This window comes from Urocitellus parryii, chromosome 9 (genome assembly GCF_045843805.1).
Source record: "Urocitellus parryii isolate mUroPar1 chromosome 9, mUroPar1.hap1, whole genome shotgun sequence".
Taxonomy (NCBI): domain Eukaryota; kingdom Metazoa; phylum Chordata; class Mammalia; order Rodentia; family Sciuridae; genus Urocitellus; species Urocitellus parryii.
This window is the reverse complement of record NC_135539.1, coordinates 134,545,846-134,571,923: the sequence shown is the minus strand read 5'-3', so window position 1 is coordinate 134,571,923 and position 26,078 is coordinate 134,545,846. Positions and strand designations below refer to the sequence as shown.

At 52.5% G+C, this 26,078-nt stretch overlaps 1 protein-coding gene across 1 annotated transcript; it reads left to right on the top strand.

Annotated features, from left to right (window-relative positions):
* Positions 1 to 22,536: 22,536 nt before the first annotated feature.
* LOC113182568 (protein FAM163A) lies at positions 22,537 to 23,507 on the top strand. Its single transcript, XM_026388526.2, has 2 exons — positions 22,537 to 22,629; positions 23,091 to 23,507. The coding sequence occupies exons 1-2, from the start codon at positions 22,537 to 22,539 to the stop codon at positions 23,505 to 23,507; spliced, it is 510 nt and encodes a 169-aa protein (XP_026244311.1).
* The last annotated feature ends 2,571 nt before the right edge of the window (positions 23,508 to 26,078 follow it).

Below are 26,078 nucleotides of genomic sequence, written 5' to 3'. Positions count from 1 at the left end.
TGAGCCGTGAGTGGAAGTCTCTGAAGCGCCATCTCTCCACCCTGACCAGCACCTTCCCGCTGAGGTTTTGCTTTGATAAGATGAGAGAACATCCAGCCCAGGATCAAAAAGGCATTCCCCGGGTTTCATTTTTGCACCCTGCCCTCTTGGGTGAACCTGGGGATTCTGAGCCTCTGGCAGGACCAGTGCCTTAGGCCACCTCACCTGGACTTTGGGTTGGGTTTGGGTTTGGGTTTGTTTTGATATTTCTTTTCACAACAATTATTTCTTCACCGTGTATATAAAGCTACGTGAGTTTAAGGCAAAATCTTGGAAAACCTTGAAAGGCAAAACAGGGAAACAATAACCCATAATCTCACCCCTTTAAAACTCCTTTAAAAAAAAAAAAAAGGCTGAGCACATTGGTATGCACCTATAATCCCAGCAGCTCAGGAGGCTGAGGCAGGAGAATCACAAGTTCAAGTTCAAATCTAGCCTCAGCAATTTAGCGAGACCCTGCCTCAAAAAAAAAAAAAAAAAAGTTTAAAAAAAATGGGCTGGGGATGTGGCTCAGTGGTTGAGCACCCCTGGGTTCAATCCCTAGTACCAAAAAAAAAGGGGGGGGGCAAAAACTATTAACACGTCAGGATGTATTATTTCAGATTTTTCCTCTAGGCCGTATATGAATATACTTGTTTTTCTTTACCTAAAAAAAAAAATAAAAACAAAGGGGGCGTTTAAAGAGTGTCACAGTAATACTGCTTTATAGCCTGCTTGCTCAGCAGTGTTTGTGCTAATTTTTTCCGTGGTATTCCACTTGTGTGGTGATTAAGTCTCTCTGTTGTTAAGTGTCTCGATTGCTTCCATAACACGAAGCCGCAGTGGCTGACTGGAGGTTTTGGCACGGCCACGATTGCTTCCTTAGAGTAAATACTTGAAGTGGAACTGATGAGCCCTTCCTCTGTAGGACTGGTTCTCATGGACACACTGCCCTCTGGAGAGGTCGCATCTCTACTCGTGGGTGCTTGTGCCCATTTCTCCACACCCTTGCCAAAAACTATTAAGCATATTTTTTAACGTCCACCAGTTGGCTGTATTACAATAGTCCTCGTGTTGTTTTAATCTAGTTAATTAGTACCTGAACACATTTCTAGATACCCAAGAACCCGAGTTGGAGTACATGCCTTCCTCTGCTGGGCCCTTCTGAACTCCCTGATCCCCAGGCGGCTGGCAGTGACAGCCCCAGGGTATACCAGAGCCAGGCACAGGTGGGCAAAGAAGCCTTTTCAGCCCAGAGGAAGAAGGGCGCTTCAGAGCCAGCCACCTACCTGGGTTGCAGGCCTGACGGGCTCACACCCACCTGAAGGGGATTCTCACATAGTGTGCAAGTGGGCCCTGGGGCCCAACCCAGCTCTAGGGCTTCCCACCCAAGCCCTGGGCTCAGTCTCCAGGGATACCAGCTACCGTGTAGAGCACGTCACTGCCTGAGTCCTTTAACATAATCGTATCATTTACTCCTCAGGACAACCTAATAAGGAAGATACAAATTATCCTCATTTACAAATGAAAATATTAAGGTTCAGAGATTGAATAAACTTCCTGAGGTCACAAGGAGAGCTAGGATTTCAGGCCCCTGAGTGATTCCAACATGACCTATAACACCTCTGGCCCCTGCCATTTCTGAGCCCAGAGTTTCTAGCCTCATCCTTGTGTGCTTCTGTGAGTTTCAGGTCCATGAACCATGGTCCTTTCCTAAGGGTCTGGCAGTGGAGGGAGCTGACGGGAGGGCAGGGGTTGGAGGGCCACACTGCTCCAAGTGCCAGCTCAGCCAGCACCCAGACAGCAGGCCTGATGCCAGGAAGAGGGAGCGAGATTTTCCCTACCACTGGCGAGGTGGAGGATGAATTAGATCAAGCCCATTAGCAAACCCTGACTTACAGAGCACTATTATTAATAACGTTTGAAATGAGGTTATTTCAAAAACACTAAGTGGTCATGGGACAATTGGTATCAAACCCAAAACAGTCCTTTAGTTCCTAAGGAAGCTCTTTAGCCCAGGGCTCCTCTTAATTTATAGTAAATAGAGTAAGCTGTTTAGCTGGGCTATTTGAGCAAGGAGAGCTCAACCTAAACACACCTATTTTGAGACTTGCTTGATCTAAATTTGACATAAATCACAGGTCAAGGTACCAGCATGCTTGTGTTCATTCAGCTGGTGTTTTTAGAACCCCTACCACACACTGGTCACCAGGGATCCAGGGATACAGAAATGAGCAAGATACAGCCCCTGCCCCAAAGGCTCCCTGCCCCACGGTCTTGTGCAGGTAAATGGGTCTGTAATCAAATGACTACACAACTCGGAGCAGTGCTCACAGAAGTCACAGCGCCTTGTGCAGGCTGCAGGCTGGTGTGAGATCAGGAAACACTCCACAGGAGCATTGCACGAGGAGTAGCCTGGGGTGTGAGTGCAAGGTCTAGACATTCTCTCCACAGCTCCCCAGAGTGCCAGGCTTTGTTCTGGAACTTCCCAGGGGATGCATTTAACCAGTTTCCGACCTGTGGGGATCCAGACTCCAGGGGTCTGAATGAGATCTGGGGTACTAGGTGGTTACAAAGCTCCCTAGAAGTTCAGTGGTAGAGCACTTGCCTAACATGCACAAGGCCCTGAGTTCAACCTCCCCGTGCTGCAAAAAAAAAAAAAAAAAAAAAGAGGGAGGAGAAAACCCCCATGTGGCACTGATGCCAGCCAGACTTGGGAACTGCTGTCCCTGATGTCCTCCAGCTCAGGGATTGCTGGAGGCAAGTTAATAGATGAGATTTCTACGCTGTAAATGCCTCTGCAGATATGAGCGATGTGGTTCTCAGGATTCCACCATAAAAGCAATCTCGACAACCACCACCTAATCACTTTCCCTGTGTAATCAGCAGCAGGTTTGACCTTCAATCTCGGAGCACTCCACTTTTGCATCTGTTTCCCTGCCCCCCACCCTGCCCCAGCCTAAGATCAATGGGGGGGGGGGCAATAAAAACCCTCCAGCCAAGTGGAGCCATTTTGAAAGTGAATAATCCTCTTTCCCACCGCCCACTCACCTGTGCATAGATTTGCTTAATCCAAATGATATCCCTCTGGTCTGAAATAAAACTGTGACTCCCAGATTGTATGTGAACCATCCAGAGCCCATTTACTTCCTCCCAAGGAAGCATCTTGACCTGAGCCTCAGGGAAAGCCTGCCCTGGCCAACGCCTGCTCCTGCACTGGCCCCGCTGCCCTCTATACGTGCCAAGCCTGTAAGAACCAATGTAGATCTCCGCTGGACTGAGGCCAGAACACCTGATTGGGAGATGGGATTTGGTGCAGATCATAGCATGGCCTCCTTGTGGATGTGTCTGCCACCAGAAGCCTTCTGCGAACCTGAAAATGGTTCTGGAGAACCATCCAATCCACAGCTTGAAATAAGTAAAATTTAAGGTTACTTAACCTTAAAATCTTCAAGTTCATTTCCAAGAGAGCAGAGGTATCAGGTTTATTTATCTCCTCCTCTTCTCCCATTCTTTCTTCTTGTTTTCTTCATTTTAGAGCATTATTAGAGCATTATTAAATGCACCTGGAGGGGTTCCTTAAAAGGGAAGGACAAATGTGGCCAGGACCAGAGGTACAGGGATTAAACACTCAATATTTGCAGAGTGCCGTGACATTGTCCTAGTTAATCCACACAGCCAGCCTAAAAGGGAGGCAAAGGCATTCAATATTGAAATACTACTACCCCTGGGTTGCAGAATGAGAACACAGAAATTTGAAAGCAGTTAAGAGTCCCATCCCAGATCCTGCAACAATAACTGTCAGAGTCTGGACTTGAACCTAGATATCTGATTGCCAAAATTCACACGTAGAGCAACTTGAGTTGAAGACTCATATTTTGGATGTTGGAAAATAATGGCAGAAAAGAAGGACTCGGGCTATGTTTTGAAGGGATGAACAGGTGATTCTCTCTGGAGTTTTTCTGTTTTGGCATCAGGGATTGAACCCAAGAGCATTCAACCACTGAGCCACATCCATAGCCCATTTATTTTCCATTTTGAGACAGGATCTTGCTAAATTGCTTAGTAGCTCACTAAGTTGCTGAGGCTGGCTTTGAACTCGTGATCCTCCTGCCTCAGCCTCCCAAACTGCTGGGGTTACAGGTATGCACCATTGTGCCTGGCAAGTCGGTGTTTTATGGGTGAATCCCAGAATGTTTAGAAGGAGAAGGATCATGAACCGTTAGAAAATTGAATACAGCATAGAGAAGAGATGGAAAGGAAGAGGGTAGATTGGGACCATTTGAAGCAGGACAACTCTCAACTCAGCTGGTAGCAGGAGGAAGAGGCTCAAAGAAAGTGCCCAGGTTTCAAGCCCGGAAGCCAAAAGAATGCATCAGGAGTGGGACATGTGAGTGCTACCTGCTGACGTCTTTTTGAGCAACTGCTGTAAGCTTTCATTACAAGTCTAAGTGCTTCTTGTGGATTTTTCTCACCCGTCTCTTAATGGCCCTGCAGTATAATTAACATTCTTGTCTCTCAGAGATTTTAGAGTGGGATTCTGAGGGCCAAAATGGCTCAGTGATTTATCCAGGTCACACAGCTGAGAAGTCATGGAGCCAACCCAGGTCTGATGGCCTCCAGAACCCACTCTCTTAACCCAGAACACCTGTAGAGACAGGCTGGCCAAGGGGAAGTTGGCTTGATGCACCAGACAGACCTGGCCTCTGAAGCGGCCTACCATCACCCGGAAGAGACCAAATTCACCCTTGCACTGCTCCGGCTGGTGGCCGTCGGCAATCACTGAGGTTGGGGTTCACATTAGTGTGTTTTCTGTAGGAAAGTTCCACCGCAGGGGTGGGAGAAGGGCACCTCAGTTCAGACTCTGCAGGCCCAGAAGATGTGGCCTTGGGAACATGGGAGAAAAAGGAGAGTGAAGTGGAAGAAACTGGGAAAGAGGAGGGAAATCCTTAAAGCCCAAGCATCAAGCAGCCTGCGAGAAATGAGCAGACACAAAGGAGCTAAATTAGAGCTCCTGCCAGTATTTTGTCTGCGCTTCTTCTGCAATGTTCCCTCTTGGGTCACTGCACCCGAAGCCTAACAGCCCAGCAAAGCTCCCCTAAAGCCCCGCTCAGAATCCTGCAGCCTAGACATCTTGTCCAGACAGAGGATTTTGTCTTCAACTGGTGTATTAGCTCTAGATAACATAAACATGCAAGAGAAAGGGAATCCCTATGGAGTCTAACCTCATGGTCAGATGTGTTAGACTCAGGCAAGTGAGGCCGTGCCCTGGCCTCTCTCAGCTACAGCCCTGTCCAGGTGGAGAACAAGTCTGGGGTCAAGAGGGTGGGTCTGTGTCCTCCCTCCTAGGCCACTGCCTGGCCCTGCCTCCCTCCCCTGCTCTGAGCTTGCTCAGGTGCGCCCACCCCTGCGGCACAGCCTGCACAGGTAGCTGAGCGCCAGTTCTGTGGCGGTACTGGATGGAACCTGGACCTTCAGGCTGCGGTGTCCATACTGCATGCACAGGAGGGCCCTCGGGTCCAGGACCCAGTCTAGGGTAAAAAGAGAAGGGGACAGGTTGCAGGCTGGAGACTGGGCCCACTGTCCCCACATCGCCACATTTCAGCAAGAGCCCTGAGGAGCCTTGGAATTCTATAGTTGCACCTGCTTTTCCAGATCTGATAAAAGCGTACTTACTGAGGCAGGAGGATGGAACATTTTTTATTTAACAGTTCCTAGCTTGATTTTTAGGTTTTTAGACATATGGTCTATGGCCTCTGCATCCTTTTTCAGTGTTCAGAGCAAGACCTTGAATAGAAGGAATTGGAAGTCATTTACGCTAACAGCCCAGCCAAGCTCAAGTTGCCACAGAATGTCCAGCCACCTCCAGTTATGATTCGTCGCTGGTCTCACTGCCTCCTGTCTCTGCACCTTCTTCACTGCTAAATAGTGTTCCTCTGAGTCAAAATCATCTTCCTATTACAGAACTGTCAGCCTCCCTCAGGAGGGCAATGGAGCCCAGAGGTTAATGAGACTCAACCTCGTGTGGGCCAGGTACAAATCCCGATGCCACTTACTGAATGTGTGGCTTTGGACTAGTGTCTTCATCTCTCTGACCTTCAGGTTCCTCATCTGTAAAGTGGAAATGATAATTTCTGCTTCAGAAGGTGGTCATGAGTAATAAACCTCTGGTAGACATTTCTCATTCTTCTTAAGCAGAAGGCTCAGGCTCAGTGCTGATGGACACAATTAATGCCAATAAAGAATGGCTTGAAGCCAGGTGCACACCTGTAATCCCAGCGGCTCAGGAAGCTGAGGCAGGAGAATCTCAAGTTCAAAGTCAGCTTTAGCAGCAGTGAGGCACTAAGCAACTCAGTGAGACCCTGTCTCTAAATAAAATACAAAATAGGGCTGGGGATGTGGCTTAGTGGTTGAGTGCCCCTGAGTTCAATCCCTGGTACCTCCCCCCACCAAAAAAAAATAATGGCTTGATTTTATTGTTATTTGGTGCTCTCTCACTTTTATCTATGGCAGAAGTGGGTTGATGTTTGACACAGGAGACCTGAGAACCAGTCTGAGTGGCCACATACTCCTTGTATGCTCCCCTGTTCTCTCTGTGCCTACTTTATCAATAAAATGGATCAATGATGATCCCCATCACCCCACAAAGCTCATATTAAAATAGAGTAAGAATATTTGAGAGAGAGGTAAAGGTAGTTGGGATAGGAATATCAATTCATGGAGAAAAAGGAAAGCATGAAGTCGTGCAGCCTTATGAAACAGAAACACACAATAAGGCTGATCTGTTTTCAAATGATGGGTTTTTAGTTTAACAAAGTTAAATAGAACTATGTCCCCTCCCATCCTTTCTCCAAAAGCTCTTAGACAGGATCAGCATCTCTGGGTTGCTTGCTCCTCGCTCACTGATTGGTAGTGAAGCTCCAAGTCCTGGCGCATCCTGGTCATGGCCCGTCTCTGTGTGTCCCAGTGGCTGGGAGTATGCATCTGTCTACCGATGTCACATAGGTTTCCATGATTGTTCTTTAGCCATAATTGATCCCTTATTTAGGGCTGGGGATGGAGCCCAGTGATAGAGCACCCACCTAGCCTGCTTGAGTTCCTGAGTTTAATCCCCAATATCACCCACCAGGCAGACACACACACACACACTCGCCAATTAATATAGGTCATACTTGCCCAAATTCCTAGAGTTTGTAAAGTATGCTACAAATCAGAAAGTTGATCATCCATCCATGTGAGAACGTGTGGGCTTGTCTCATGGGCACAAAGTGTGTGTGTGTGTGACCAAGGAGAAGCAGTGGGCACAGAAACAAGAGCAGGGAGCTGTACATGCTGATGCAGAGTCCTGTGAGCTGCTGGCTTCGTGCCACTGGGGGACCATGAAACGCCGGCTCTAGACGATGTCTCATTGATTCTCAGGGGATGGTGAGGAGCTAGTCCAGGGCTCGTATTCCGGCTTTCATTTCATAGCTCGCTCTGGTTCAAAGGTCCCAGCACTGGCTTCGAGGGACCTGGGTGATTTCCATGATTGTAAATTAAGAGGAAAAGCAAAGTGACCAACGTTCCCCTGGAAGGAAACAAGGCCCAGCCACAGGAGTGGCATGTCTTGAATGATGCTCTGGGCACCTGGTCAGATGGCAGGGCACCACCCCAGCTGGGTGGCGGCTGCTGGCCCCGAGGCCTGACTTCACAGGGCTGCTCCTTCTCACCGTTAGGCCTAGGACCCGTCTGTGAGTGAGGAGAGCCAGGTCCTTGAAGGATAACTGGGGGGGACACCAGAGGAGTCCCTTACGGCTTCATTCACAGTGGCCACGGCTGGCATCTAAGGTGGCAGCAGACCACTGCTCGAGACCTGGTCAGACCCTGGCTGCCTTGCCTGGCCACCTCTGCTTCTGCACAGCCTAGTGGCAGCGTTGTGGCTGCTGCTTGGCCCTCCGTGGGGGGCCCGGTCTTGACTTTGATGTTTGGGGAGCAAGAGAGGGAACCTGGATCCCTCTGCCAAGCAGGTCTCACACGCCACTCCCCAAAGAAACCCTGAAGTTAAGGCACCTCTCCTGGTCCGGGAGTGTTGTCCAGCATGATTATTAATAGGCCTCTCCACTCCTCATTCAGTCAATAAGTTAAATCATCACCCTACTTAAAATACTGAATCCACAGAGGACTGGGGGCTCCCCAGAATCTGGATTTTAGACTAGCCTGCTAGTCATTTCTGTTTCAGGTTGGGGATAGGCCCATTTTGAGGATTCCTAAGGGTGAGGTGAAACTAGGTCACAGTCATTATAATACTACTCATTTTTGTTTTTATGAATATTTATTTTTTGGTTGTAGTTGGACACAATATCTTTATTTTATTATTTTACGTGGTGCTAAGGATCACCAGGGCCTCAAATATACTAGGCAAATACTTTACTGCTGAGCTACTACCCCATCCCCAATAATACTCATTTTTAAAAATCAGCAATCCTTTGCTTTGTGAAAGACTCCCATAGTACTTCTATGTGTGTGACTTTTGACTTAACAAATATGAGTACCCACTATGTACAGAGCTCTTTGCTTAATGCTCTGAAAAACACAAACATAAATAAGACATCTTAGGTTTCCATTACTGCAACAAAATACCTGAGAGAATAAACCTAAAAAGAAGAAAGGTTTACTTTGGCTGACAGTTTCAGAGATTTCAGTCCATGATCAACTGGCCCCATTGCCTGTGGGCCTGTGGCAAGGCAGTATATCAGGGTGGGAAGCATGTGATGGTGCCAACTGCTCTCCTGGGAAGCAATGGAGGAAGAGGTGGGAGCAGGGGTCCCAATGCCCAATTCCAGGGTGCACCCCCAATGACCTCAGGCCTCCCACTAGGCCCCCTCTTAAAGTTTCTATCATTTCCCCAAAGCACCAAGCTGGGGACCAAACCCTTAATCCATGGGCCCTTGGGGGACAGACCCCTGAATCGGAGGAGTTTGCATCTGGTAAGGGGTTCAGACACTGCATGAGTGGATTCTGGGGGGCACGAGAGGCTGCAGGGAGGGGCCTCCACACGAGGTGCCCCAGCATAAGGCGGGAGAGGGGCCCTGTTATGAGGCCTGGGAATGGAAGAAGGCCAGGTAAGTCCGTGCCAAGCCGCTGAACCTCGGATCTAGCCTGGGCCTCCGACTCCAAGCCTGGCCTCCTTCCCCAGGAGAGAGACAGCACGAGATCGACACTTGGTGACGGGGTGAGAGGGGGACGGGAGAGGCCATCAGAATGAACGGAAGTGCCGAAGGAGAAGGAGGACCTGCTCTGAAGGGGGTCCATGGGGCAAACGGGGTTTACAGTAGCTATTACACAGCTTGGCAGAAACTGTTAGAACAGAGACGAATCGGATGAATTTCCACACACCCCACCTAGCCAAGGGCCGGAGAGTCCGCTCCTTTGTTCCACACCCAGCCCTCAGCTCTTTACCTGGGAGTCAGTTGGTGTGAATTCTTGTCCACTTCACACTGTTATATTAGAGTCCTTGTTATAATAACCGTACCCCGTGCTTTGGCTTGTTTCCAGTTTTTAGTATTAGTATTTAGAATTTATATTATAAATACTCTAGTGAACCTGTTACCTGATTATAATCTTTTCCTTATTTTGGCCTATTTCCCGGCTTGCTTTATTTATCTTATTTATTTTTGTGGTATAGGGATTGAACCCAGTGGTGCTCTTCCCCTGAGCTACATCCCTAGTCCCTCTTTTTTTTTTTTATCTTGAGACAAGATCTCCCCAGGTTGCCCAGGCTAGCCTTGAACTTGAGGTCCTCTTGACTCAGCGTCCCACGTTGCTGGGATCACAAGTGTGCACCATTAACCACGCCCACATGTTCCCCTGAAACGGGAACACTGGGTCACACCCAATGTGTGAGTGTGATTTTAGGTTAGGAGGAGTTAGTCTTGTACGCACGATTTTTAATAAACATGGAATCTTTCTCTGCCTCATTCTCACAACTGCACGGTGTTCCATGGAAGAACTTTAATTCATTTAACTATTGCTCTGCTGATGGATATTTATCAAATTTTTGCAATTACAGTCATTCTGTGCATAATGATGATTCAGTTGACAGTGCAGCAGGTCCTCGGTGGTGGTCCCATCAGATCACAGAGGAGCTGAAAATTTCCTATCACTGATGACCCGGTAGCCTACGGTCACAGTGGAACATATGTACATAACAAGATAGAGACAGATGTGTTTCTGGAGTGTGGGTTTACTAGACTTTTAATCACTAGAGTGCAGGCCTTCTATAACTTTTTAAATCTCACAGTGAAGTCTGCACCATCAGCATCTTATTTTTGGTATCTCCTGATTGCATCTGAGGCCACACCTAGTGACTGACCTGTGTCAGCTAGCTTTATGCACGTATGCTCTATGATGTTCATGTGATAACAAAGTCTTCTTAGAACATATCCCCTCCCTTTTTTTTTTCTTGGCAATGGGGATTGCACCCAGAGGCACTTTACTGCTGAGTTACATCCCCAGTCCTTTTAATTTTTTGAGACAGGGTTTCACTAAATTGCTGAGGCTGGCCTTGAACTTGTGATCCTCCTGCCTTGGCCTCCAGAGTCACTAAGATTACAGGCACATGCCATAGAGCCCAGCTGCATCCTCCTACTTAAGCAGTGTATGACTGCATGGATTCTACTGCCAGACACATTCTTGTACACCTATTTGCACATTTCCGTAGGATAGACTCCTTAGATGTCAAATTGCAGTGGTCACAGTGGTGCACAACTGTGATCCCAGCTGATCAGGAGGCTGAGGCAGGAGGATCACAAGTTGGAGGCTAACTTAACATGACCCTGTCTCAAAATGAAAAAGGTTTGGGTAGATAGCTTAGTGGTAGAACACTGACCCAGCATGGATGAAGCCCTGGGTTCAATGCTCAGTACCACAAAAAATAAATAAAATACAACAGAAGTAGAATTGGTTGAGGCAAAATGGATACTTCTGATACATACTGTCAAATTGTCCTCAGATCTGCTCTGTGGGTTTATTGCTCCCACCAACTGGACTAGTGCCATGGTCTTGTCCACATACCCAGGACTCAATGGCAGCTGGCCCCAGAGGGGTTAGCCAGTAGGGATAATTTGAAGAATAATCATCACTTGTCTTTATCATTAATATTATAAATATGTTAATATCTATAATTGATCCCTGTCTCCTTTGTATCTTTTCACTTTGTGTCGTTACTCTTTGGCTTGTTTTGCTTGTGGGAGTGACTTCCTGCCCTGACCACTCCTACCTGGTAACTGCTTACGTTTAATTTTCCTTCCTTGAACTTGCAATCCTCCTGCGTAGCTGGGATTACAGGTCGGGCACCACCAAGTTCCCAGAAGGCTTTTTGAAATCTTCCTCCAAGATTTTTGAAATCTTTCTCCACCTCCCCCACCATCTCTGGCACACTAGTACCCTCCTCTGCTCTTGGCAGTGCCCCCAGGATGTTCCTCAAATGCCAGCTCCTCGAGTTGTCCTCCTCTTCCCTCAGTGTCTGCGAATGTTCAAACCCTTCTCACTTCTATTAATCCAAGCAGCAGGGTGCCTCCCCGATTCACTTTCCACTCCAAATATGCCTTGTCCAGAAGATGAGCTAGTGGACACGCTTCAGAAAGCAGAAGAGGGGAAGGCTATGGACACTGTGCCTCAGCCTAAGCCGCCAAGTGAAGTGGAGGACCCATGCACTAGCCCTCCAGAGCCGTTCTCTAGGGCACAGGCTTCCCTGGCTCAGCCTGCTCTGGGGGCTTCCCCGATGAGCACCCACCTGTGGTTTTCAGCCCTTCAGCCTGACTCAGGGTTGAAATGCACCCCCACCTCCATCTCCCTTCCATAGGAAGAGTCAGAAGCTGCAGTTTAGGATCGCACAAGCCTCCCCAGCCTGGCCACAGGGTGCAAAGGGACAAAGATCTGGCAGTAGGAACCAGCACAGGACTGTCCTCCTGCCAGAGAAGTCAGAGACTCTGCAGAAATGAGACTGGTTGAGACAGGAAGGATAATTTCAAGAGATGTACAGCATGGCGACGATAGTTCATAACAATAATACTTAAAAATATATGCTGAGCGTAGGTCGTAAGTGTACCTGCCATAAAGCCCAAGTACGTGAGGTGATCCATGTTACTCTTTCCTGACGTATTCATGTATCAAAGCAGGTCATACACCATAAGTATTGATAATTTTTGTTTGTCAATTAAAAAATAAAATCACGGGCTGGGGATGTGGCTCAAGTGGTAGCGCGCTTGCCTAGCATGTGTGAAGCACTGGGTTGGATTCTCTGCACCACATAAATGTAAAACACAGATATTGTGTCCACCTTAAAAAAAAACCTAAAAATTAAATATTTCAAAAAAAATAAAATAAAATCATAAAGATTTGAGATAATGATGATTTTTTTTTCCCGGTTTTGCTTCCTCTCCACATCAGAACATTGGCTCTAGTCATCAATAAGACAGTTTCCAGGAGGGGTGAACTTGGAACCCCATGTGTGCTGTACAGTGGACTTGAGCACATGAATCTAAGGCACATTTGGAGGTGAATGTCCCCCTGTCCCCTAAGGGAGCTGGAATGGAAGCTCTGGTCACGTGGCTGAGGGGAGAATTTAGTTCTGAGCCAGTCGGACCCTTTGCCGGCAGATTCGGCTGGCCGTCCCCAGGTCCCCCGTGTCTTGTGCTGGGCTTGCCCCAGGTGGGGCTGTCTGGGATGTTATTTCGTGAGCCCTCTCCTAGGGGCCTCTCCTGTGCTCTCACAAAAGCCCTGCGCCTCCCGACCTGCTCACCCAGCACTGGATTCTCGACAGCCGCCTCAGAACACTTACACCTGTTTTTGAAGTTTGCTTTGAGGTGATTGAGGATTCTGAATAGATCCTGATGCCTTTTTCTTAAGGCCTCTAAGCCCAGACACTGCCCTGTTTCACCGTGGACAAGCCCACAGCCTGGCCTGGTCAGACCCCTGGAGGCCGAGGAGAGGGGACCAGCAATGCTCCCCAGCCCCCACGCCTGGTGAGTGCAGTCCCCAAACCTCCTGGCAGGACTTGTTATGTCCTTCGGGGAGAATGACCTTGGGCTTGGTTTTAATCTCCTTGGGTACAGTCCTCCCCCCTGCCTCAAATCCTGTCCCTCTTGGGAAGCCAGAGTCCGACGGCCCTCTGCTTGTGAGCAGTCCTTAGAGCTGGCTCCTCTGGCCATCTCAGCCTGATGCCAGGCCTCTCCTTACTCAGCTAGCCGCAGAGGTCAAGCTCTGTCCCTTCAGCAGCCTGAGTTCTCAGCTGGGTCCTCCAGTCTGCTGACATCTTGCCCCAGAGGAGAAGCAAGCCGGGTGGAGGTTCTGTTCTAAGGAGCCTGGGTAACCGTCACTGGGCGCCTGCTGCCTGAGCACTTGCCAAACAACGGCAGATGTCAAGGACAGTCAGAGAAACCTGAACATCAGCAGCAACACCATTTCCTGATGAAATGGGAACCCTGTTCCACAACACCCGGCTGTGGTGGCCCCAGCCCTCCTGCCAAAGGTTAGCAACTGAGGCCACATGGTGAGGCCAGCAAAGCATGGACATGGGCTGGGAGAGTGGGGTCAGCACACAGATGGGCCGCCCCACGGGTTCCTCACATGGCAATAGCTGTACGGGTTCTGGAAAGAGTGGGGACAGGGAGTCCCGGGTCTCCCTGAAATAGCCCTGTGACCTTGGCCAAATCACCTTCTGAACTTTAATGTTTTCCATAAAATAAGAGAAATCAGAAACGTCCACGCTCGGGGGCCAAACCGGATGAAGCCCAGGGAGGCAGTCGGCTGCTCCAGCGAGCGTCCTAGGAAAAGAGAGAGGGAAACAAAGTGAGTCCAGGGAACCGAGCCCTTCACAGGTTTGCTGCTTCAACCCTTCCTCAAGGCAGGGAGGGGACTGCCCCCAGGACCTGAAGAGCAGCAGAGACAGCAGCCCACACTCACCTGAAAGGGCACCTGCGCAGGTCCGGGGTGTCACACAGACTGTGACCAAGCTGGGTTTCAGGAAGAGAGCCCACAGAGGCCAGGAGAGGGGTGTCAGAGGTGGAGGAGAAGTGGAGCTTGAAGTGCCCTTGAGGTGCTTTGCAGAGGCGACAGGTGGGTGGTGACAGGCAGGACTCCCGGAACCTGGCGTGCCTTGACTGACTCGTTTCTCCTTTGGACAAATCTGTATTGAATATCTGCCATGATCTGGGGCTGGCGATTCCCTGGGCAGCGTCGTCACACAGCAGGGGGCTCAGGGGCTTCACAGGGTCACACCCCTCCCCACCCAACCCGAGCTGGTTCTCGGGCTCTGCCAGCGCAGGGCTCCCACGCACCTGTGCCCACTCTTCTTCTGTGGCCAGTGCGGCCTCTACTGAGGGGACGTGTGGAGCAGCCTGAGCCTTGTCACCACCGTCAGGGAAGACGTGGGTCCAGCCTGGCCCTGCACAGGCCTCAAGGAGGCCAGCCGCGACTGCCCCCAAGAGCTCCACTCCTCCCTTCACGCTCCGTAACTAGTGAACAAGGAGTAAATAAAGGGAATTACCACCTGACGCCACTCACCCGGGTCGGCACGAGCTAGGGATTTGGGGTTTCCCTGGTGTGGAGTGTGCTGGCCGAGAGACAGGATGAAACACCCCACAACACAGAAGGGATCTGGGAGCTGAGGGCAAGACGGCTCTGTGACCTTAGGGTCAAGCTTCCACTCTGGAAAGAGGGTCTGAGCCCGTGTTTGGTTTATTGTATAACAGGGACATCGAAGGCGGAGATGAGGTTTCAGGGGCAGACTTTCTTTGTGGTGTGGCATCGTGACTGGCATCTTGGCAGGTCACACCCCTCTCAGGTGCTGCGTGGGATCCTAGGCGGAGCCCGAGGGGGAGGCTCACCTGCATCAGGTGATCGGTCCCTGACAGGGAGTTCCGGTGCCAGACCTCGCCCCTCACAGTCCGCACACGGCCCACGGGCCGCTCGTGACAGGGAACAGCAGCGTGTGTTCCGAGTGTGCCGAGGCTCAGAGGTCCCAGCCAGAGTGTCAGTCAGAGTCTTGATGCATCCCTAGGACGCACTCTGACCTGAGCAGCGGGTCAAGGACAGAACGAAAGGGGATGACAGTTTTCCCCTGCCTCAGCTCAGGTACCACTCAGCTAAGATCTGGGGTCACCTGTTCTGCAGGATCTAGGTAGGATTTGCTCAGAAGAAGCCCCAAATCTGTCTCAAGGGCCACTGTTTTCATAATCATCTCTGCCTCTAAGCACAGAGGGGCAAATCACCCCTCCTAGAGAGTGGCATAACTTTTAACTGACACCCTCCCCACCTTCCCCATGCAACCCTCATCCCATAAAAAAGGTCTATTATTTATCTCCCTTTTGCAAAGAAAGAGATCATTAGTTGCCCAAAGTCATGCAGCTAATGGGCGAGGAAGGTAGAATCAACCCAAATTATGGGCCTCGCAGCCCAGTGCTCTTTCCGCTACACACAGCTAAGCAGGGCAGACTAGAAGGCTCTCTGGGAATAGCACTCGGCATGGAAAACGGCTTTCCCAGTAGACCCAGTCATTCCTGCATCCAAAATGTGCAAAACACCAGAGAGCCGGAGTGGACCTTAGTAAAGGCATAAGATCTCAGCCTGCAAATGGCCTGTAAGCTAGTGAAGGAGGAAGTGTACCCACAGGATACCAGTGTATTAATCCACACAGGCACCTCAGGGCAGCAGGCCTGAGGAAGGCCAAAGAAGAACATGCAATGTGGAGTCCATCCTGGAGGGCTCCCTGGGGGAAGTGAGGGCCTCTTTATTCTCTTTTGGTTTGAGTTGGATCTGAGATGCAGAAAAAGACGAAGTAATTACACTCCTCAGATCAGAGCACATCTTTCCATGAAAAGTCCCTCTCTTATTTTCTTTTTCTCTTTTATTCTCACCTCTGCATTCGTTCCCCTCTTTCCATAGGCAGCCACCAGTGGTCGAGTTCCTCTGAGTTCAGTCCCCAGGAACCACCCCCACACTCACACAATAAAACTGTTTTAAATTCTCTGAGTTCTCCCAAACTGGTTATTAGTTGATCAGTTTCTGGGTACTATCTTTTTAATTTTTTTGGTACTAGGGATTGAATGAACCCAGGGGCACTTGACCACTGAGCCCCAGCCCCAGCCCTGTTTTTTTATATTTTATTTAGAAACAGGGTCTTGCTAAGTTGCTGAGGCTGGCTTTGAACTCATGATCCTCCTGCCTCAGCCTTCCAAGTCGCTGGGGTTACAGGCATGCACCACCATGCCCGGCTCTCTGGGCACTACACTTTGAATATTAGGTTGGATCCTGGTTTCCTGAAAGCTCCAGATGTTTACTGGTGTGCGATGGGGTCTGGGCATTGAAGGCTCAGGTGTGTTCCAGTCTCCCTCTTCCAGCTTTGGTGGTACCTGTCTTCCTGGACCTTCTCCTCGGGCTGCTTATTCTCTCTGAGCTTTCTAGCACTGGTCACTTCCACTGCTTCAGCACTGGATGGTGTCCAGGTGGGGGTTTGTAGGAGTCTGCGATTGGTGTGTCGTCACTGTTTCCGTATCAGAAGGCATGACTGTCCATCCAACTTGGAGTGTCTGTGGGGAGACAGTCACCTGGGATCTTACCTAGCTGCCATGTAGCTCCCCCTCTTCTTAATTCTCCTGTTAGCCCTTAGGGTCACCCCTTCTGAAAACCACCTGCCCCTGGCCCATCATTACATCCCCGTCCTTGGGTTTTTTGCCTTTGGTGATTTGCAAGAGTTCCCCGTCTCCTAGAGAGGCTCCTTCTCACACAGCGCTCTCCTGGGAGCTGCTGTGATTGCCTATCTGGGGCAAAGGGACCTGTGCGGTCACCACCTCTTCCAACGCTTATTCTCTAGTCGGGGCTTGGAAGTGGGCAGAGACACGATCAAAGGGAAAGGACCCTTTTCTTTCCTCCCCTCTGCCGGCTTTGCCTGAGGACCGAGGTCCGAGAAGACGGGTCACAAGGGGCAACGCAGCTCCTCTTCTCTGGGGCGCTAACCTGCCAGTCAATTTGAGTTGATAAGCGGTTGGAAGGCCTAATTGGGTCAGAAGACCCTGAGATGGCTGGCACAGAGGCCCACTCGATCACCCACGTTCCCCGGGGCCACGGGACGCAGGGCAGTGCCTGTTCATCACACGTGCTGGGCAGTGGCTGCTGCGTTTCCTGCCAGTGTCTGCCCAGACTGGGAGGTGAGGTGACTCTGTGACTCTAATCCAGTGACGCTGATTCACTGAGGGTCCTTCAGAGAGAGCAGAGTGGAAGACGTTCTATCACGGTGGCTTTTAACGTCCCTCCCAGCCTCTGCTGGCAGAATGCCTCTGGGGCCCTCCCATCCTGACCTCATTACGGGTGCCATTCCCCAGACGGATGTGCCCTTGACTCTTCTTAGGCTCCCTTCCTCCTCCTGACCTCTGGCCCACTTGCCTAAAGGACACAGAATTCAAAGCCAGTCTTGCTGTGGGCAAGATAGGGCTTCACTAAGTTGCTTAGGGTCTTGCTAAAGTTGCTGCGCCTGGCCTCAAACTTGCGATTCTCCTGCCTCGGCCTCCAGAGCTGGAAATACAGCTTGCACCACTTCACCTGGCTGGGGTCTGTTTTTAACATGTGGCTCAGGTGATTGTCACTATCAAGCCCATTTGAGAAACCCTACGTTAGGGGCGTGGTGAAGTAAGTGTAGACCTTCTGGAAGGAGCGACAGCAGCCCTGGGTTCAGGAGTCTAGTCCCCGGACCTCTCTAGCTCCGTCTCTCTCTTGTTAAGCAAGTCCCTTGACCTCTTTGAACTTGATTTCTTCATGTAGAAATAAAGATATTGGGCCAGACCTCTTACAGTCCTTACATTTCATTTGTTTTTCTATAAGTCATTAGTACAGTAAGCAAGTATGACACATGGTTTGTGCCCCAAAAGCAACCCCCCCCCAAGTTTTCCTTTAATTTAAAATGTATTCGGTGGGAGAAACCTGGCCAGCCCCTCTGCTCTCTTACTCCGGGGTGGTGGATTCTCTTCTGGCTAGTTTAAGTTACAGATGCAGTCTGAACTTGGAGACTAGAACGCCAGTCCTGAGTGATAATCGGCACCCTCCAGTCTTCTCCCTTCTTTGGGTCTGGCTCTGCTTAAGGCTGGAAGCAGCTGGGGAGGAGGTGACACAGGTCCCTCTGCTGTCTGACACCACCCCCACCCCACCCCCACTTTCCCTCCCTAACTGCACTGGTTTTAGACCTGCCAGGATAGAAATCGTGGGGTTCTGATACTGAGAGCTGGAAAGGCCTTAAAACTGGCCCTTGCTCTTGTGAATGGGGCGGGGTGGGGTGCCCCCTGAGATTCCTGTTGTGCCCCTCTCTCCTACAGTTCCCTTAACCCAGGCAAACACCCCGTCTCCATTCGCAGGGTCCCCGGCAGCTTTTGCTCAGCCCCAGGCATCTGGGGACCGCCTTCAGCCTCTTCCGCTGGGATTTCTGACGACTGGCCCCACTGGGTGGGATGTGGGTCACCCCGGGGCCAGCCCTGGTCCTCCTCCCTCGTTGGAGGGAGGGATTCACAACTCAGCAGCAGCTCTGCCTGGAAAGTCTTCCTCCCCAGTTCTTCACCAGATGAATGACCCACCTGCATTTTATGGGGGACAGAGGTGGGTTTGTGGATCCTGAAACAGATGTTCTTCCATTCCGCTGTGCAGCTTGCACACCGCCAGCGCTCAGGACTTGTCCCACTCTCCTGGGTCTTCTGACGTCACTCACGACTGGGTAGGAAGAGCCCTGCTGTAACCTCCAAGCACACGGGACCTGTGTTCCCAGCAGTGAGAGCCTCCTAGGGAAAGGAGGCCAGGCTGCGGGACTGGGAGGCCTGGAAGGGAAGGACGGAGGCCGCTCTGCAGGTGGCCGGCTGCCTCCGGAGCTGCTCCCAAAGCTCTGCTCCTGGCACCTGCTGGCCACAGGCATGCCAGTCCTTGAGGCACCATGTCTATCCTCTGGCCTCCAGCTTCTGGCCAAGGTGTGAGGGGTCCAGACAGCAGCACAGAGGGAAGGAAATGACGATGGGACCTGATACCACCTTATGAGTCTCCCCAGGTTCTCAAGAGGCCAAGGCAACCCTGGGGGGCAAGAAGCAAAGCCCTTGGGAGACCTCCACCGAGGGTCAGGTCATGACCTAGTGCTCCAGCCTGTCTGTCCCCCCAGCCTCTATGTCCAGCCTCCACTGACCTTCCTCTTTCTTCTCTGGCAGGGACTGATGCCCTTGGCCATGAGGAACCCCCAACCACTATTTGCACAGGTGCAGCCTGTGTGACTGAGCCACCGCTGCTCCAGCTGTTTCACGTAAGTGAAGGCACCAGCCAACCCTCTACCCCCACAGACAGGTGTCGGGGACCTGAGTGGGGAGGAAGCTGGATGGAGAGGGAGCTTCAGAAAGTCTGGGTCCTGGACATGGTCCCCACTGAGTCATTGTGCCCCAGACCTTCGAGGACTTGGGCAGAAGCACAGGGACTCCTCCTCCTTCTCACAAAGCTCCCCAAGAAGCAGCCGGCTCGACAGAAACCCCACAGCCTGACCCTGGCATCCTGGCTCAGACACTTGCCGTCCTGTGACCTAGGCTGCCCCTCTTGCATTGTGGAGTTTTGGTGAGATTTTCAGGGACGTGTATTAGTTACAACAAACCTAGCAGCTTAAAAGGACACACACTGATTATCTGAGTTTCTCTGGGTCAGGAATCCCCGCATGATGACCTGGGCCTGCTGCATCCTGGTCTGTCACCTTACAGGGCTCCTCAGCAGCCCTCGGCGTGAGCATGCAGGGAAACAGGGCAGGATCAAGTGATGATGTAGTGAAATCACATAAATCCTCTCTGGCCAGAGGTTCATCTTTCCCCCACTAGATGCCTCAGTGAATTCCCAAAGCCTGGCCCACTATGCATCTGGGCAAAGTCAAGTTGATCTTGAACAGTTTGCAGATGGGATTAAGCTGAGAGTTGCGATTTTCTGCCCCCTGGTGGAAAATTGAAGTAATAACTGCCAGGCCTGTGACGTGCTGCACAGTGAAATGATCTTCCCACTCTTCTGCACAGGATGCAGGATGCTGGGGGGTGGGGGGTATAGGAAGCAATCCAAGACACAACCCCTGAGTGCAGAGGACTGGCAGTTTAGTGGAGGAGTCAAGATATCCCCACGCTAAAAGGCCACTAGCATCCCCCGGAGGCAGAATTTGAAGAAGGAACATGGAAAAAGGCAGTGGAGTCCAGAACTGGGAGAGCAGGGATGGGGAAGATGAGGAAGGCTTCTGCAGCCTTGAAGGATGGGTGGGGTTTGAACAGGTGGAGATGATGCGCTTCTCCATGAAAGCCCCTAGGGAACCCCCTTCATCTCCACAACGGTAAGTCCCAATTTTGTGCCTTGCCTATAGTCTCTCCAGCTACACGCCTGCCCTTACACTTCTGGAACCCTACTACCCCAAAGTCCAGGTGCTTCTCACCCCTGGACTCTTCTTTCTTCCCTGTCCGCCTGTCTCCCACTCATCAGCTCGTGGGATTCAAACATGGCACACCTCCCCACTTCACAGTTGCCCTTCTGGTGTCCCCAGGCCCCGGGACTGTGACGTGGCTGCCTGTCTCACTCCATGTCATAGGATGTGCTGAGTGTCTTCATCACTAAGCTATAAGCTTCCTAGGAACCGGGGCTACCTGACAGGGCCGAGGCGCCACGTGGGGGAACTGGAGGGAGCGGTGAATTGGTAATGACACATGGGAGGGAGGGGAGGGCAGAGGCCTTGAAGCTCCTCACGAAAGTTTGTGCCCAGATAAATGTACACTGCAGACAGCGTGGTGTAGGGAAGGCGCTGGAGCCACAGAGGGGAAGGGGGGCCTGGTGGGAAGAAGAAAACCCGTTAGGAAAGCCATCGCGTCAGTGCGGGCCTGAGATGCAGGGCCCTGACTCGGTGCACTGGAGAACAGAAGACCTTAAGGATTTTAAAGTCTGAGTGACTAGGAGCACATCCTATGGCTCCATCAAACTAATGTATAACTGAACCCCCTTGAGACCTTGGCAAGAGGTAGACTCCGGCTCTTAGGCCTCAGGGGGGACCACGTTTCCAGCCAGCTCCCCCAGGATGCCCAGGCCTGGTCCACAGACCACAGGCAGCAATGAGGCTGCTCAGCACCCCTAAGTGAATTGAGAACAGTGCTACTGTGAGGAAGGAGCCCTCCAGAGCAGAGCGGAGGACAGGAGGAGTCTTTGGGTGAAGGAAAAGGTACCTCTTGCTCCTGGTGAACACACAGGATGCCCAGCATGGTGAGCAGCGTGCTGGTGAGGTCTGGCCCCCACTTGAGGAAGGAACAGCCTGCCACGCCCTTCAGAGAAGCCTTGGTGGGACCCCCGAGACGATGCTCAGAGGTGGGGTGCCTGTGTGGAGAGCAGAGTGATGGCTTTAGCCTGTCCTAATTGAGTTTGAGGTGACAGTGGGGATTTCCGAGTGGAATGGACATCTACTGGCAGTTGGAGACCCACCTGGAGTCCTGCATTGGGCTCTGTGGGCTTGCTGATGAGAGAATGAGAGCAGGTGGAGGATGAGGGACTAGCTCGCCCTCAGGGCCTTCTGCAATGGGTGACACTCTTCTCTGTCCCTTTTTTGTCTTGCAGGTCACCGTTCCCTTTACTGAACGTAAGTGCTTACAGTCATTCTTCCATCCTCCAGACACCCCACCGGCCAGTTCCCTGGGAGGCCCGGGCAGCCCCTTACTGGAGCTTGCCTCCCCCTGTACATCGGCAGGACCAGTCTCCCAGCCTGGACACAGCCTTCCAGGAGCCTGGGCGTGGCCCACCCACTCCCTCTGGTCTCACCTCGCCTTGTTTACCATCAACTGAAGGCGAGGAGAGTTGCCCCCAAAAGGAATGTGGGCTTGATCAAGGGAAGAGCCAGGACCATCAGTGTCTGTACCCAGGGGAGCAGCAGTAAGGACAGGTCCTTGGGGGAAACGGACTGGGCAGAATCCCAGCCGATCCATCGGGCCTCAGCTCCTCCTGTATGGAACAGGGATGGTTAGTGACCATCCCAAACTGTCCCTGTGAGCAATGAAGGCCTCCCGTGGCCAGAGCCTCAGCCCCCTACAGAGGCCGGTATTGGAACCATGGGGCCAGGGAGGTCAAGAAGGAGGTAGGGAGAGAGGAATGGGGGCAAGAGGACTGAGGAGGAAACAATAAGAACCTGTGACATTGGAAATGGGGAGCAGAATTAGCACCCGCCTCCTCCCTGGAGTCCGTGGGATGATGCTACAGTGATGGAAGCTGTCCCCACGAGCTCTTCTATAGGCCAGTCCTCTACTCAGACACCCACCTGCGTCACCAGCTCATTTTATTCCACGGGGAGTAACAGCTCTCACTCACCCCAGCTCAGGCTGGCCCCAGCCCCAGCCCCAGCCCCAGCCCCTGCCAATCTCAGGCCCCGGGGCGCTGAGGCCCTCCCAGCTCCTGCTGCCCTCAGGTCCCCTGCGTCTCAACCTCCGCACACGTCTTTGCAGAGTTGGATGGGGCATCGGGCGGATGACCGCGGGAACGGTCGTGATCACTGGCGGAATCCTAGCTACGGTGATCCTCCTCTGCATCATCGCCGTCCTGTGCTACTGTAGGCTCCAGGTCAGTCCCCTGGGCCTGTGGCTGGAGGCTGCCCAGCCACCGGCAAGCCACTTCATTATGGGGGCAGAAAACTGGAAGCCCACTTTGGGCCCAACAAAGCCCAAAGCCATGGAGTGTAGGAGACCTAAGTCCAGGAGGCTGGGAGCTGTGGGTGGTCGGAAGGGAGCCACGCACCACCCTCTGCACCCTTCAGGCACCCAGGGAGTGGCCAGGAGATCCTGGGTCATCACATTCACCTGAGGTTTTGGGAGAGGTGGGAAGGCCACCCTTCGGGGGATACTCTGAGAGCTGCTCCTGGAGAGCCCTCAGCCCTGCCTTCCACTTGAGATGTGTGTCCTTCTCTCGGCCCTCCTCAACCGTAGCCTGGAGTTACTACACTGAGCAACAGGGAGAGAAAAGGCCAGGTGTACCCGGGGGCGGGCGGGCACCACCTCTCAGCCATCTCTGTCCCCTCCCCGCAGTATTACTGCTGCAAGAAGAGCACAGCTGAAGATGCAGACCAGGAGGAGGACGAAGAGGAGGAGCATGGCCTTCCCGCCCACCCCAGGGGCCCCACCTGCAATGCCTGCAGCTCCCGAGCCCTGGACGGCAGAGGCAGCCTGGCACCTCTCACCGGCGAGCCCTGCAGCCAGCCGTGCGGGGTGGCCGCCGGCCACTGCACCACCTGCTCCCCCTACCACGCCCCCTTCTACATACGGACAGCTGACATGGTGCCCAACGGAGGTGGAGGCGAGAGGCTCTCCTTTGCTCCCGTTTGCTACAAGGAGGGGGGACCCCCATCCCTCAAACTGGCAGCGCCCCAGAGTTACCCGGTGACCTGGCCAGGCTCTGGGCGTGAGGCCTTCACCAATCCAAGGGCTATTAGTACAGACGTGTGACCCCGTCCACCCCAGCCAGCACACACACCAACGCTGCCACCCGGAGGAGCAGAGGAGGCGGCCAGTGGCCCTCCAACAGCCCCACGAAGACTCCTCGTTTCTTTGGCCTTTCTTGCTCCACGGCGGAGGGCTCGAGCTGTTGAGTGCTTTGAGAACCAGGGCAGGCCTGGCTCCCGCCGGCCCCGTGGCTCACAGGTGGGGGCCCATCTGATAGGCTGGCCCTGCCGCTCCCCCAGTTTCCCTCTGACTCCCCTCTGACCACCCCCTGCATCACCACAACCCCTTCCAGGATCCCCAAGCCCCGGCTCTGCTGGCTGGCAAAGGAGCCCCAGGGAACACGGCTCTAGGGGCCTCTGGAGCCTGTGGGAGAGGAAGCGGCCAGGTCCAGAGGAAAGGGGCACAGAGGGCAAGGGGAGAAGTGAGGACTGGACACCCAGAAGTTGGGGAGGGCAGGGAAGGTGAGGCCTGCATGCTGGGGTCAGCCAGGAGCTCGTTCACAGTCCAGTTTTCTACCTTGGGGGCCAGAGCTAGTACTGTCCCTGGAGCGGCTCTGCTGGGCCTGTTGATGACTGAACGTCCCACACCTGCCTCTGCACCGCCACCCCCCGGAACACCGAGCTGACCTTAAAGGTCGTGGCACAGGTTATGTAGGGTCTGCATTGAATATCCCTATTCAATCCCCTCCCCCACCGCATCCTTTCTCTGCCTTAGGAACCAGCTGCCCCCTGCTGGAGAAGCTTTTCAAGTTGTTCCTAGAGTTCTAGAAACTTAGCTCTGAGATCCCTCTGGTCCTCCCAGGCCCTGGTCCACCTCGCTTAGCGCCATGCATGGCCACAGTGCTGTGGGGAGGTGTGCGTTCCTTTCCCCAGGTGCACACGCACCAGTCACCACCAGCAGGCACTGAGGGCTTTGTCACAGTCAGTAATAGCTGCCCAGGACAAGCGTCCAGGGACACCAATGAGCAAGAAAAGCCGCAAGAACAGAGGTGATATTTTAAAATTGTTTTTTAGTTATAGATGAACACAATACCTTTATTTTATTTTATTTATTTTTATGGGTGGCTGAGGATCAAACCCAGTGCCTCACATGTGCCAGGCAAGCGCTCCACCACTGAGCCCCAGCCCCAGCCCCCAGGAGGTGATTAGGGGGCCAGTCCCTATGGCAACCAGACAGAAGGTCCAGGAAGAGCCTGGAGTCCATGGGGCAATGCTGCAGTGACTGAAGCTGCCCCCACAAGCTCCTCCAGAAGCCAGGGACTCCACTTGGGCATCCACCCGTGTCACCAGATCATTTTGTCCCACAGGGAACAACAGCTCTCCCGAGCACTAGAGGGCTTCTGAGGATCAGGTGTGTCTTGGCCATTGACTTTTGTGCTTGCTACCCTCCTTGGCCACCCCACTCTCCGGTCTCCTGCTGGTGGGACATTTATTGCTGTTTCACTCTAGTCCCAAGTTCAAGTCCTGCTTACCACCCTGCAGTGGCCTTATGCTTTTTAAGTCATATATCTGATGCAATTTCCAGTAGCTTCTGCAGTAAAAGGTGGCTGTCCCCGCTTCTAAGGGCATAGCTAACCCCTGCCCACTCCTGAGTCGCTGGATGTTTCAGATAGCGGCACAGGGATGAGGCTGGCCTCCCTGCTGAAATCCTAGTATTCGACACGGGTAGGTACAGTGGAGGGAGTGGGAAGGGGTCGCCCACCTCACGCCTCCACCTGGAATCTGAGCACACTGGGTTGAGAAGCAGAAGACCTGGGCTCTGGCCACATTTTGGTCACTCATTGGCTCTAGGACCAGTCACTTCTCTAAGACTCTATTTTCTCCAGGAAGACGAGGGTGAAGTCTCAGGGCCCCCTAGTGCTGTAGGAAGTGAGGGCTTCCTAAAAACAGGTGCAGCCTGGCTATTCCCTCTCGCCCTCCTCCTGACGGGGGATGGATGTGCTCCCAGCTGTCTGATCCTGTGTACGGGGATGCTGGTTGAACTCTGTCAGACAGACATATTTGACCCCCACGGAGTGACCTCCTCAGGTGGGAGCACTGCTTCTGCAGCAGGAAGCAGCTCCAGGTGCGTCAAGGAGATTTGTCTCCCAGTGCAGGGGAACGGCATTGATCCCTTTCCTGGGCTAATGTAACCCTGTGATGAGCTGCTGGGCTTGGCCGCCCTCCCTGCTTCCTGAGGACCAGCCCCGGTGCCTTGCGCCCCTTCAATTCCACAGCCGATGACCCCAGGGCCACAGCCTTCCCCACCAAAAATAACAACTCCATCGTTGCACCTCCTGCCTGGGAAGAATCAGCACAACCCAGCTCACCACCACCCGCTTCTTGCCCCTGATCTGTTGGGGTCCCTGAGGACAAAGCATCCCACAGCACTGTCTCCTCCGGCAGCTGTCCCAACCTAACTGCTCTTAACCCAAGTCCGAATCTAGGTCCGGGTGTTAGAAGGCAGGCCACTGCCCTCCCTCTGCAGCCCTCACTGCTCAGAGCACAGGCTCCAAACCAGGCTCAGGCTTGCTTGCCCCGCTGTGGCTGCCGGGCCTTGTGCCGGTCAGCTTTTCGTCATTGTGACCAATGATAC